The sequence below is a fragment of the Lepidochelys olivacea genome (assembly GCF_965140295.1).
Source record: "Lepidochelys olivacea isolate rLepOli2 genome assembly, chromosome: 16".
NCBI lineage: Eukaryota > Metazoa > Chordata > Testudines > Cheloniidae > Lepidochelys > Lepidochelys olivacea.
Window position 1 is genome coordinate 15,466,475 of NC_140426.1, and position 12,919 is coordinate 15,479,393.

Here is a 12,919-nt window from a genome sequence, read left to right on the forward strand (position 1 = left end):
CAGATGAATTTGTGAGGGCTAAAAAGACTCCATAGCAAAAGGTGCTCTTTCATCTAAATTTGGAGGCTGATGGTGATGTAGGGACCCTAGGAGGGAGTAGATTTATGGGGTGGGCTGGCATGTGGATCATTAGTCTTGTTGTGTGCTTACACTTGAGTGAGGATGTAGTCTGCAGCCTTTCCCCTACCCTAGTAGAAGCAGAAGAGCTGCGCATCCTGGAAACAATCTGTGAGGTGGCATTGAGTGAGCAATAGCAGCAACCAAAATACATGTGGAGCTGTCAAAGAAATAGTCTGTTCCTTTGGAAAAGGTTATTGGGGGACAAGGGGAATGCTGCAGTACTATTAAGAATTAAAACAAAAAAGCAGCTTTGAGGCAGATTACCCTTGTAAGATTATTTCCCCTCTCCAGTGTATGCTGTTTCCACAGCCTGCCTTGCATATATGCTCCAACAGCCAAAAGTTTTCTGGCTTTGTTTCTGATAAGTGAAGGACCAGACATCTAGTGGGTCCAAGCCAGCTGTGAGTGTGCAAGCACAGTGAAGACTAATTTGACTTTAAATGTGAATTAAACTAACTTTCTAGAGATCACTATACTACTTCCCTTAGCCTCCATCAGCAGAACTCACAATGGTGTGAGTGCCCCTGTTTCTGGGCTCTTAGACTGAGAAGCTTCTGCAACTGGAGATGTATAGGGAGGAAACACTTGTCTTGCATCAGTAGACTTGCCACTGGTATTTACTTCTCCCCCATCTGTAATAAGACAACTAAAACCTGTCCTTAAATCCTTAATTAACTCTTCCCAGGTTGAGGCTGTCAAGGCTCTGTCACATGGATTCTGGAGTGGCCTGGGGAGTTCACATCCACAGTCTTTAAGTGCATGAGATAAGAGGCTGTTTGGTGCCATTAACACTCAGATCCTCTCTAGCTATATATCCTGAATGTTGCTGCTGGAACTGTCATAACCTGCCCCACTTTCCCTCTCTGGGCAGATGCCAGTCTGAGTGTACCCAGCTGCTGGATCCCATCTGCTTCTCAGCCCCTGGGTCTGGGTAATGACTAGTCACTGGTCCTAGCTCTGGGTCTCTCACCTCCTAGGTGCAACCCCCATGTCATCTGACACCCTTCTTGGGCAGTGGCACCCCACAGTCCGGTTACCTTAGACCCTGAAACCAGTGCTCCAGCTCTCCTGAGCCCCAGTTGCTTAGACAAATTCCCACAGAGCTCCTCCTGGCTGTGGGAGCTCTGGTTTTTCAGTTAACCCCTTTAGGGATTGTGGCAGGAAATCACAGAACACTGGCTTAGCAAAGTTTCAGAGTAGCAGCCGTGTTAGTCTGTATTCGCAAAAAGAAAAGGAGGACTTGTGGCACCTTAGAGACTAACCAATTTATTTGAGCATAAGCTTTCGTGAGCTACAGCTCACTTCATCAGATGCATTCAGTGGAAAATACAGTGAGGAGATTTATATACACACAGAACATGGCAAAAATGGGTGTTATCATACACACTGTAAGGAGAGTGATCACTTAAGATGAGCTATTACCAGTAGGAGAGCGGGGGGGGGGTTTGAAAACATTTTGTAGTGATGATCAAGGTGGGCCATTTCCAGCAGTTAACAGGAATGTCTGAGGAACAGTGGGGAGGGGGAAATAAACATGGGGAAATAGTTTTACTTTGTGTAATGACCCATCCACTCCCAGTCTCTAATCAAGCCTAAGTTAATTGTATCCAGTTTGCAAATTAATTCCAATTTAGCAGTCTCTCATTGGGGTCTGTTTTTGAAGTCTTTTTGTTGTAATAGTGCGACCTTTAGGTCTGTATTTGAGTGACCAGAGAGATTGAAGTGTTCTCCGACTGGTTTATGAATTTTAGGAATTACTTTTAACAGCATGCCATAGAGCTACAAACATTTGGAAAATAAGTCCTGAATGCAGCCCCTACGTCTGATCTCAACCCTCCCTTGAGTCTGAGTTTGATCAGCATTCTTAGGCTAGGCAGCTTCCTTCTCCTCCAACCTTTTTTTTTTTTTTGGACATGAGGCAGTGAACTGACTTGGCTTAGAAAAGCACCCCAGTTTTAAAATTCTGTCAGTCTCTTGTCCATGTGCTTCAGCTGGGGAAATTCCAGGCTCTAGCTCCCACTCCACTTCCATGTAATGCCATTTAAAGTCAGTGGCCCTACCGGTAGAAATCTTTGTTCCAATAGGGGGACTCATTCAACTTTGGTGGCCCTTGATTGCTATGTCCTAGCTTTTCATAGCCTGTCTACTAGACATCAAACCTCTGATGCAAAATAGATGATCAAATCCAGGAAAGAAGGCTGAAATGCAACATGAGTCACACCACAATGACAATAATGAGTAGAGCCCTTGAAACAAAATGGGATTGTCTTTTTGCCCAATCCCTCCCATCCCAAAGCCACCTGAGGGGAAGGGGGTCATCTGTTGCTCTACCACCTTCCCTAGAATCTGCCCTCCAAAGGTGGTCCGGTAAAGCCTGCAGCTCCTGCTTGTAGCTTTCCCAAGCAGCAACAAATCAAAATTGGCATCTTACCATTTATTGCTCTGGAAAGATATGAGCTGCAAACCAGGCACTAAAGAGTTCTACCTGCAGACTCAGGAAAACCGTGCTGTATCAGTTTACTTTTGGAAGGCTTACTTTGCAGCTCTCTGGGTTGAAAACGCTTCTAAAATGCAAGCTTAAATTCAGAAACGGATTGCTTCCATACTCCATAAATCAGAGAATGTTTCCAACTTGCCACTGGAGGCTTCTGGGTTTTTTTGTTTTTTGTTTTTTGTTTCCCCCCTCCCCGAGCACCTGTGATAAAGATCCTCTGAAAAAATATTCTTCTCGTAAAGGTGCCTTCACTGTGGGGAGGAATGAAGGGGCTGGGTCCCTGTCTCCCACATCTCTTTACTATTTAGTTTCCCTCAAAGTGGCTGAAAGATCAGGAGTGACAAAGCACTAACCTTTGCTTGTTTCCAGCTATTTTATGGCTGTACCACTGCTTTCCCCTTACACCTAGAACTGAGCGTGATGCTAGGAGCTCAATGAAAGCTCCTGAGTGACAGACAAAGAGGCATTATAGTGAGTTAGATATTAGCCAGGCTGGTCCCGGGGCATCTTCAGGGTTTTTTTGTGGTTTACAGGCTTAAAACTCAATCAAAAACCCTCTACATCACTGAACTACAGTGCAAGCTGCATACTAATGTCTCTGCTTCCCAGAACTTGTGTTCCCATGTGATGCTTAAACCCCGTGGAGATGTGTTCTGTCAGGTAGGAATGGCTGACTGGAGAACTTAATTTAATTCTCTGTTAATCCTCCTCCCTTCCTCACTTATCAAGTTAATGGCAATACAAGAAAATGTAGAGAAAATATACATTGGAATCTTGTAACTGCGTCCCACACAGAACAAATAACTCAATCCTCTTGCAGGGGTTAGTGTATGGAAAAGTGCAAAGTCCTGCTAACTGGAGGGGAAAGGCATGACATCCAGTCTTTCCCACTGTCCCCGTTTTCTCTCTCCTCTGTTTTCTCAAAGATGATAGTGAACTTCCTTAGTGAGGCAACCCTAATAAATAGTTCTCCATTTTCCATGCAGTTTCATACAACTCACCTTTCCAAGCTTGTGGGACAGCAGCACTCATACAGAATTGATTTTTTTTTCTAATTTTTCAATGTTCGTGCACTCAGTGCATGTTCGTGCACTCAGAACGAGTAGCTGCCTGCTTTGTGTGAACATAATGCTTCTGAAAGGTGGCAGGCTCACCATCTAGAAACTGCATTTCTTAGCCATGGAATTAGTGCAATAGTAGGGCAAGCCTCTACATGCCAGACTATCTCTAGAGGTGAGAGTCCTTGGTCCCTCAGACTGTTAATTAAGGATGCAGTTGTGGTGGCTTATGATAGATACCAATTTGTCAGGAATTAAGACCACCTACTAACTTCACACAAACCTCTAAGCAGCTAACTGCTTTTGCTCATTATGGAACTTCATTTATTTATCTCAAAATTGGACTTGAAATTGTGTGGGTTTTTTTGACTGAGCCAGCAGATACCGTCTTTATATAATCTGATCTCCCTGTTTTCCTTGTCTTCACTTTAAAAACAAACTGTTTTCTTCCAGTAACATCTGCCTGTGGCTTCTTTTTAGGTGAACCATGATTCCTGTCACTGAACTGCGCTATTTTGCTGATACCCAGCCAGCATACCGCATCCTGAAACCATGGTGGGATGTCTTCACGGACTACATTTCCATAGTCATGCTGATGATTGCAGTGTTTGGAGGGACGCTTCAGGTCACCCAGGACAAAATGATCTGCTTGCCCTGCAAATGGGTTACCAAAGACTCCTGCAATGACTCTTTCAGAGGTTGGACAGCTGCAACTCCAGACCCCACTTACTATAACTCTAGTCTTGTCCCATCTCAGGACACTGGGCCTACAGGGATCCGATATGACCTAGACCGGCACCAGTATAACTATGTGGATGCAGTGTGCTATGAGAATCGCCTTCACTGGTTTGCCAAGTATTTCCCTTACCTGGTGTTGCTACACACTCTGATCTTCTTGGCTTGCAGCAATTTCTGGTTCAAGTTCCCACGGACCAGCTCCAAGCTGGAGCATTTTGTGTCTATTCTGCTGAAGTGTTTTGACTCTCCCTGGACAACGAGAGCACTGTCTGAGACAGTGGTGGAGGAGAGTGATCCCAAGCCTGCCTTTGGGAAGATGAATGGCTCCATGGACAAGAAATCTTCCACAGTCAGTGAGGATGTTGAAGCCACTGTCCCCATGCTACAGAGAACAAAGTCACGGATTGAGCAAGGGATTGTTGATCGCTCTGAGACGGGCGTCTTGGACAAGAAAGAAGGGGAACAGGCCAAAGCACTTTTTGAGAAAGTTAAAAAGTTCCGCACACACGTGGAGGAGGGAGACATAGTCTATCGCCTCTACATGAGACAAACCATCATCAAGGTGATCAAGTTCATCCTGATTATCTGCTACACTGTCTACTATGTCAACAACATCACGTTTGACATTGACTGCAAGGTGGACATCGAGAGCCTGACAGGTTACCGCATGTACCGCTGTGCTCACCCTCTTGCCACTCTCTTCAAAATCCTGGCCTCTTTCTACATTAGCCTGGTGATCTTCTATGGACTGATCTGCATGTACACACTCTGGTGGATGCTGAGGCGATCCCTCAAGAAATACTCCTTTGAGTCCATCCGGGAGGAGAGCAGTTACAGTGACATCCCTGATGTCAAGAACGACTTTGCTTTCATGCTGCACCTGATCGACCAGTACGACCCCCTCTACTCCAAGCGATTTGCTGTCTTTCTGTCTGAGGTGAGTGAGAACAAGCTGCGGCAGCTGAACCTCAATAATGAGTGGACCTTGGAGAAGCTGCGCCAGAGGATCACAAAGAACTCCCAGGACAAGCTGGAGCTGCACCTCTTCATGCTGAGTGGCATCCCTGACACAGTCTTTGACCTTATCGAGTTGGAGGTGTTGAAGCTGGAGCTCATCCCTGACGTCACTATCCCACCAAGCATTGCCCAGCTCACCAGCCTGAAGGAGCTGTGGCTCTACCACACGGCTGCCAAAATTGAGGCCCCAGCCCTTGCCTTCTTGAGGGAGAACCTGAAATCTTTGCACATTAAGTTCACGGACATCAAGGAAATCCCTCTGTGGATTTATAGCCTGAAGACCTTGGAGGAGCTCCACCTGACAGGGAACCTGAGTGCAGAGAACAACCGTTACATTGTGATTGACGGACTGAGGGAACTGAAGCGGCTCAAGGTGCTTCGGCTAAAGAGCAACCTCACCAAGCTGCCGCAAGTGGTGACGGACGTTGGTGTGCACCTCCAGAAGCTCTCTATCAACAACGAGGGAACCAAGCTCATCGTCCTCAACAGCCTTAAGAAGATGGTCAACCTGACAGAGCTGGAACTGATCCGCTGCGACCTGGAACGCATCCCACACTCTATCTTTAGTCTCCACAACCTCCAAGAAATCGACCTGAAGGACAATAACCTCAAGACCATTGAGGAGATCATCAGTTTCCAGCACCTACACCGTCTCACTTGCCTTAAGCTGTGGTACAACCATATCGCCTACATCCCCATGCAGATTGGCAACCTCACCAACTTGGAGCGCCTTTACCTTAACCGTAACAAGATAGAAAAGATACCCACCCAGCTTTTCTATTGCCGGAAGCTGCGGTACTTGGATCTCAGCCACAATAACTTGACTTCCATACCGGCAGACATTGGGCTACTGCAGAACCTGCAGAACCTAGCTGTGACAGCTAACAGGGTAAGTGAGGAGGGAGTGTGGCGGAGATGCATGGATTGGATAAAGCTGCATCCTAAGATTCCTGCTGCCTGCTATGACATGTATTGGAAGCATTTAACTGCTACAATGGGGTGTGCAATATCTTGGCACTACCATTATACTTAACCTTTGTTCCTTGTCTGTCCAATTTTCTTAGGATGAAACTTTGCAAAAACAAACCCAAATCTTCAATTCAGTTCTCTTTTCACTCTTGGGTAGATTGCAAACATAGCTGTTTTGACTGCTCTTCTGCAGTTTTTCCCCTTCTCTGGTTTAACTGAAATGGCTTTTAAAAGACAACTTAGTCTGTTTAATAAATCCTGGCCTTTTCTTGTGGTTTATTTGTAATGTAGATTTTTAGTCTTTGGATTGACATGGGACTTTAGACTTATAATAGAGAACTGAGAAATTACACTTAAGAATGGTTTCAGAGTAACAGCCATGTTAGTCTGTATTCGCAAAAAGAAAAGGAGTACTTGTGGCACCTTAGAGACTAACCAATTTATTTCAGCATGAGCTTTCGTGAGCTACAGCTCACTTCATCGGATGCATACCGTGGAAACTGCAGCAGACTTTATATACACACAGAGATCATAAAACAATACCTCCTCCCACCCCACTGTCCTGCTGGTAATAGCTTATCTAAAGTGATCATCAAGTTGGGCCATTTCCAGCACAAATCCAGGTTTTCTCACCCTCCACCCCCCCACACACAAACTCACTCTCCTGCTGGTAATAGCCCATCCAAAGTGACAGCTCTCTACACAATGTGCATGATAATCAAGGTGGGCCATTTCCTGCAACCATTTGCATTTGTAATATAAAGTGAGGCAATTAGCCACCCATGTGTGTCTGCACAGGACTGATGTCAGGGTGTTTGTATGGTGCTATAAGTGTATATAGTGCTCTACAGAACACATTGAGACAGGACCTGCCTTGAAGAGTTCGCAATCTAATATCAACTACTTCCTCCATAAGAAGCTTGCTTAGGAGATCAGCATATAGGAGGCTTTGTGAAAAGTGGCTTGCCACACAGCACTGGGCTACCTATTGCCCAGGAAGTGACTGTTTCAAGCATAGGGGGCAACATGAATACAGGTAGAAAGCTGAGAGTGGGAGGACAATGCAAAAGGAACACTTAATGCGAAAGAGCAGCATAGGAAACAAGGGGACGTGAGATGTAACTAGCTGCCTGTATTTTGCAGAAGAAAATAGGTAAAGGTGGAGCTGTGTAGAGACTTAAAGGTGTGGTATGGTACAAAGACCTTGATCCATTTCTTATCATGTAACTCTCTAATATTAATCCCATAGGAATTTCCTGTAGGTAACTGTTGTTCATTAGTTGCTCACTGGGCAGGTAACAGCACTTTGGAAACTGGTATGTGCATGATCTAAAAAAACTGACAGACATGCAGCAATTGCTTTGTAAATTACAAACCCAGTAGATGCTGTTTATACATGTTGGCTTATGGCTGCTCCTATCCACGCAGCACACAGTCTAGAACCACCTGTTGACAAGTAGTCGGACTCCGAAGGAGTCTTTCTAATGTCTTGTACAATTAGAGACACTTATTCTGTATAGCCTTTTCTCTAACTACCCCTTTAAAAGACCTTTTGTGTGACGTACCATAAGCAAACTCGGAGCTGAAATAGCTGGGTTGGTGCACCGTCCTTAGCCTGTATCGTGCACTCAGTCAGGCCGGGTCTACGCTACAAACTTATATTAGTATAACTACATCTCTCAGGGGTGTGGAAAAGGTGCAAGCCCCTGATTCCCATTGCCCCAGCAGGCGCGCTGGATGGAGTGGGTGGGAGTGCAGGGGTGCATGTTTTTATGGGGCACCCCATTTTTCTGGGAACCCCTGGCCAGAGCATCTATGCCCCTGTCCCTGCAAGACCAGCTGGAGTGGGGGAAGAAAGGCAGACAGATCGCTCCTACTTCTCTGTCCCTTCATCACCAGCAGGTCCCTGGTATATGTCGTTTTGGTATCCGTCTCCCTCTTCAAGAACACAACCCCAACATATACCAGGGCCCTGCTGTAGTGCTGTCTACACCAGGTCTTAGGTCAGCCTATTTTGATAAGGGGGGCTTTTCCTGTCAACATAGTTAATCCACCTCCGGGAGAGGCAGTAGTTATGCTGACAGGAGAGGCGCTCTTATCAGCATAGCAGCATCTTCACTGAAGCACTACAGAGCGGCACTGCAGCGTTAAAGGCCTGAGGGCAGGTCAGATCTTAACCTGTCTAATCACTGACTGATCCAAGTGCATGTGTACCTTCAGACTACAGCAAATGTGATGTCCTCTCCTCATGTAAATCAGGCTCTGGTTTAACACAGTTGCAGTTTTTCTTTGTAACTTACAAGCAGAAAATGTATTGCAATATGGGATCAGGAAGTTACCTTGGTCCTAATGAGCTTCCACTTAATTGCTTAGAAGCAGCAAAACTTGGAAGAGACGATCCAATTGTGACATGCTGCCTGATGTTGCTGTGTCATACTTTCACTTCAATAACTTCTCCCAGTGGATTGTCCTGCAGTTCTGAACCTGGGTAACATAAAATACTGTAAATTGCTTATAAAATATGTCGAATTAAAGGCTGCATTTGGCCTATTTATATTTGAAGATCCCCTGATGCCTCACAGAAACTAAAAATACTCGTTTCTTTCTGTCCACAAAACCCAGGAGGCTTTGTTGCTAGAGCTATGAGAACAAAATATTTTGCAGTTTTAAAAGTCCATCTGATTACTTATTCCCACCAGAAGTCACAAAGAAGTCTGGTAACATAATTCCACAAAGAGCAACCAGCCGTGATGCAGGATTATGAAAATTCAGGTGGAAATATGCAGCAAAATCCTGTCTCTCATAAGGATACCTAGATTTTTCAGTCTGAAATAAGGCCTCAGATACATCTTGACAAGTCAATACTGTCTGATTGATGTTACCAAAAAAGTCTTCAGTATTGCTGCCTTTTATAGGGAAAACTCCGGAGGCAAAACCACTTAACAATTCTATTATAAATTGTAGAGGGAGCTTCTCAAATTCCCACTAGCTTTTTGCGTTTTTTCAGTAGCCACCTTGCTTCTAAAAGTGACGTCGCAGCCCTGGAGCCAGACAAGTGGTGCCCGTTCTGCATTAACTTTGATCTCTACCCTTCAGAAAAATTAAGCTAAACAGCTAGTGTTTAAGAAGCCATTCTGTCTGTTTAAACCACCCTTAACACCAGATTAAGCTGTGGCTAACCCACCATTCTTGGCATTGGGGAAGGCGTGAGGCATCGTATAGCCAGTCACATTTCAGCGATAGGTTTAAAAACTAAAATCCTCCTCCGTGAGTAGGAGGCTTCAGTGTAGCTTCTGTCATCTGACGCTTGCTGGATGCCACACTAAGCAAAGTGAAGGAAGCTTTTAAGGCTCTATTTTAAGGTGAAGAACTATACAGGTTTTGAACAGTACCATTTTTTGGCAATTGTTCAACAGCCCAGGTCACACAGGGTTAAGACAAGATGTGCATCCTCTGCAGTGTGGGTGTGGAGCTCTTCTTTTGGATGAAAAGAAGCTTGAGGCAGCTTTGTTTTTGCAATAAAATGTGGAACCACCCATCTTGCTCTTCCAAAGACACTAATGCAACATGAAGGCTAGAAGCAACATTCTCTTTCCTGCCTAGCCCCCTGTCTCCTGGAGATCCAGTGAAACAGCTACTCAGCTCTTGTTCCCTTCAGACATGCAGGCAAGGCCACAATTACCCTCTGGGCTCAGGAAGCCTGGTTATTTACAAAAAGAAAAGGAGTACTTGTGGCTGTAGCTCATGAAAGCTCATGCTCAAATAAATTGGTTAGTCTCTAAGGTGCCACAAGTACTCCTTTTCTTTTTGCGAATACAGACTAACACGGCTGCTACTCTGAAACCTGGTTATTTACAGTCATCAGCAGCAGCAGAAAATGCAAGTGCTGATAGAGTGGCATTTCCTGACCCTAAGAATTCTATCTCAAAGGTCCCCTGCTAGCCCAGCAGCCCTAGTAAATAGCTACTTCTGGAGCTGACTAGTATAACTCTGTCTTTCTGGGAATCTGGTCCAGTTGTAACAGAACTTTCTTCTTTGATAAAGTCCACTCCTGTCACTTGAAAACAAGTGATTGTGTCTTAGTTCTATGACTACCAGGCTGAATTTTGCAGCTTTTACAGAACGATGGTTCTAAATAACAATGGCTGAATAAAGCTGCTGTTTGTTGCTGTTCCGGTGGCTCTAACTTATTCAGAACTTTGGCTGTTTGTTAAAGCCTCTCTGTAGCCAATGACTGCTCCAGGCAGATCTTGTGTGCATAATTAAGTTAAAGTAGAGTGCAATTTATGTTTTAAACAAAGGATAGGCTGAGACTTTCACTGAATTAAGGGGAAGGTCATGAATAGATGCCTGAATCTATTGAACCAAACCCCATAAGCTTTTATATTTCTATTGCTAGAAATCTTGCTGGAAGAAAGCATGGCTGATCATAGTTGACTTATTTTTTTTTAGTGTCGTCGTCAGACTACGATGCCATGACAGTCTGATTGGACTGGTAATCTCCCTGTCAGACACTTGGCTATCGGTGCACGGGGGGGGGAGCCAGTGGTGCTGGGTATTGAATTTCTCTTGTTGCGTTTTGACCCTGTCAAAAAGTTGAGTATTGTGGTAGTGCCTAGAAGGTCCCTGATCAGGGCCCCATTAGGCTAGGTGCTGCGAGTGCACACAATGAAAACATAGTGCTTGCCCAAAGAGCTTTCCTTCTAAGTAAAATGAAGGAACAGAGGGATACAACAGACTGGGAAGCACAAAATCTAGCATTCCAAATCGACACTGGAATATGTATACGACTGGAAAACCTAATGCATGGCTTCTCCCCTCCTTTCCCAGCATACTGTGGATCAAAGATGGGCTGTACTGGTCAAAATCAAATATTACACTGAATTCCCATCATCCATTTCTTTTAATGGCTCTATAGCCACTTAAATGCTCACAAACCACTAGCCTGCTGTTCTTCATTAGTAAATCTCTCTGAGGAACACAACTCACCATATCAAATTCTGCTACCATTCCATTTAGTCAAGTTCCTCATTTCCCATCCAGGGACAATACTCGATGCTTCAGAAGAAGACAAAAACGCTGTCACCCTGTTTCTGCCAGGCTTTTAAGGGGAGGAGACTGTTTGCAGGCCATCCTCAGGATTAGAGCAGGACAGCTCAAGGAAGAAGCAGAATGTTGCCTTCCATACTAGCAATGGGATCAGAGTACTAATGCTTCCATGACCTGAGGGAGCAGATGTTTGTAGGAGAAGCTCATTGGCCACATGAATTATTGTTTGGACCTATGTGCTACACAGAAGAATAAGACCTGGTTTCTGCCTCCGTTACAATGCAAATGATCTCTGTTCTTGCAGGGTAGGTGCTCCAGTGAGAGAGAAGAGGGGCTAGGAGGAGGACCCTAGCAATGTGTGTCCATATAGTACACTTGGTGCCTTTTTACTTGTCTCTGAGCTGGTGGGGAGGGGCCCCCTGTGTATTACAACTGTCCAAATAACATAAGGCAGGGCTCCCGTAGGTTAGTGCAGGCTGTTTACTTTGGAGCAGCTAGAAAGAGAAGAGGTCATTTACATTTCCTCCTTTAGAGGAAAACTGGCAGGCTCAAACTCTACCTCCGATGTTTCAATGTGAAATTTGGGTCAGTCCTACGGAACTGACAGAGCTGTGCCAGTTAAGAAGTTCTGGGGGCAGGGAAGGGGGAAAGCTGGGAGAGAGAGAGATACATTGGTCTCTAATTCTGTAGGAGAACTACAGAGTGATGAGCTGTTCAAATACTTGGCATGATCAGTAATTGCAGTAGTTACGAGTACTGTGGAATGCACTGAGATGTGGTTCCGAAACTGGATTATAACCAGGGTATGGAGGGATGTGTGTGCTGCAGATCAGAACTGAACCATGTAGGTAATAGCCTGACTTGTGCTGGGAATAGTGAGGTGGTGATGGTTTTTTGCAGGTGGTTAATTACTAAAACTTTAAAAATGGCGTCAATCTGTCATTTTACTTTTATTATACTAGCACCCTATGGCCATTATACTAGCGCCCTATGGCCCTGATCAGGATCACAGCCTTATGGTGCTAGGTGCCATACAAACATGGAAGGGTTGTCAATGTGAAGAGCTTAAACTCCAAGTGGGAGAACCAATAATGGATGGATGGATTCTGGGAGGGGACAAAGGAAACACTGATGGGAACACATGACTGTACAGACAAGCTGTGAGTGGGTTTCAGACTTTCCCTGCTTCTGTCAGTAATCTCTATTTGGCTCTGGCCTAGCCATTTTCATGAGGCAGTTTATTATAAATAGTACCGTAGAAGAGGATCTGTATGAGGACAAGGTAGTAGCTTTACTGTATCTTGCGGAAAGCGTTCCATGCATAAAGGTCAACATAGAAGAAAGCAGAAATGCATTTGAGGGAGAAGTGAGTATTTAGAGGTTGGTGCTCTGTCTGGCTACATCAAGGTATAACATGATTGATTTTGGCAATTAATTGATCTTTATTCATGGTAAATAGGCCCAATGGCCTGTG

General features: G+C 44.8%; 1 protein-coding gene across 2 annotated transcripts in view; it reads left to right on the forward strand.

Annotated features, from left to right (window-relative positions):
* The window catches only part of LRRC8A (leucine rich repeat containing 8 VRAC subunit A), a 30,635-nt gene that overhangs the window by 11,535 nt on the left and 6,181 nt on the right, over positions 1-12,919 (forward strand). For both annotated transcript variants that reach the window (XM_084650389.1, XM_084650390.1), the window contains one exon: positions 4,153-6,316. In XM_084650389.1, the coding sequence (XP_084506515.1) occupies positions 4,160-6,316 (2,157 nt within the window). In that variant the 5' untranslated portion in view covers positions 4,153-4,159. The remainder of the gene's footprint in view (positions 1-4,152; positions 6,317-12,919) is intronic.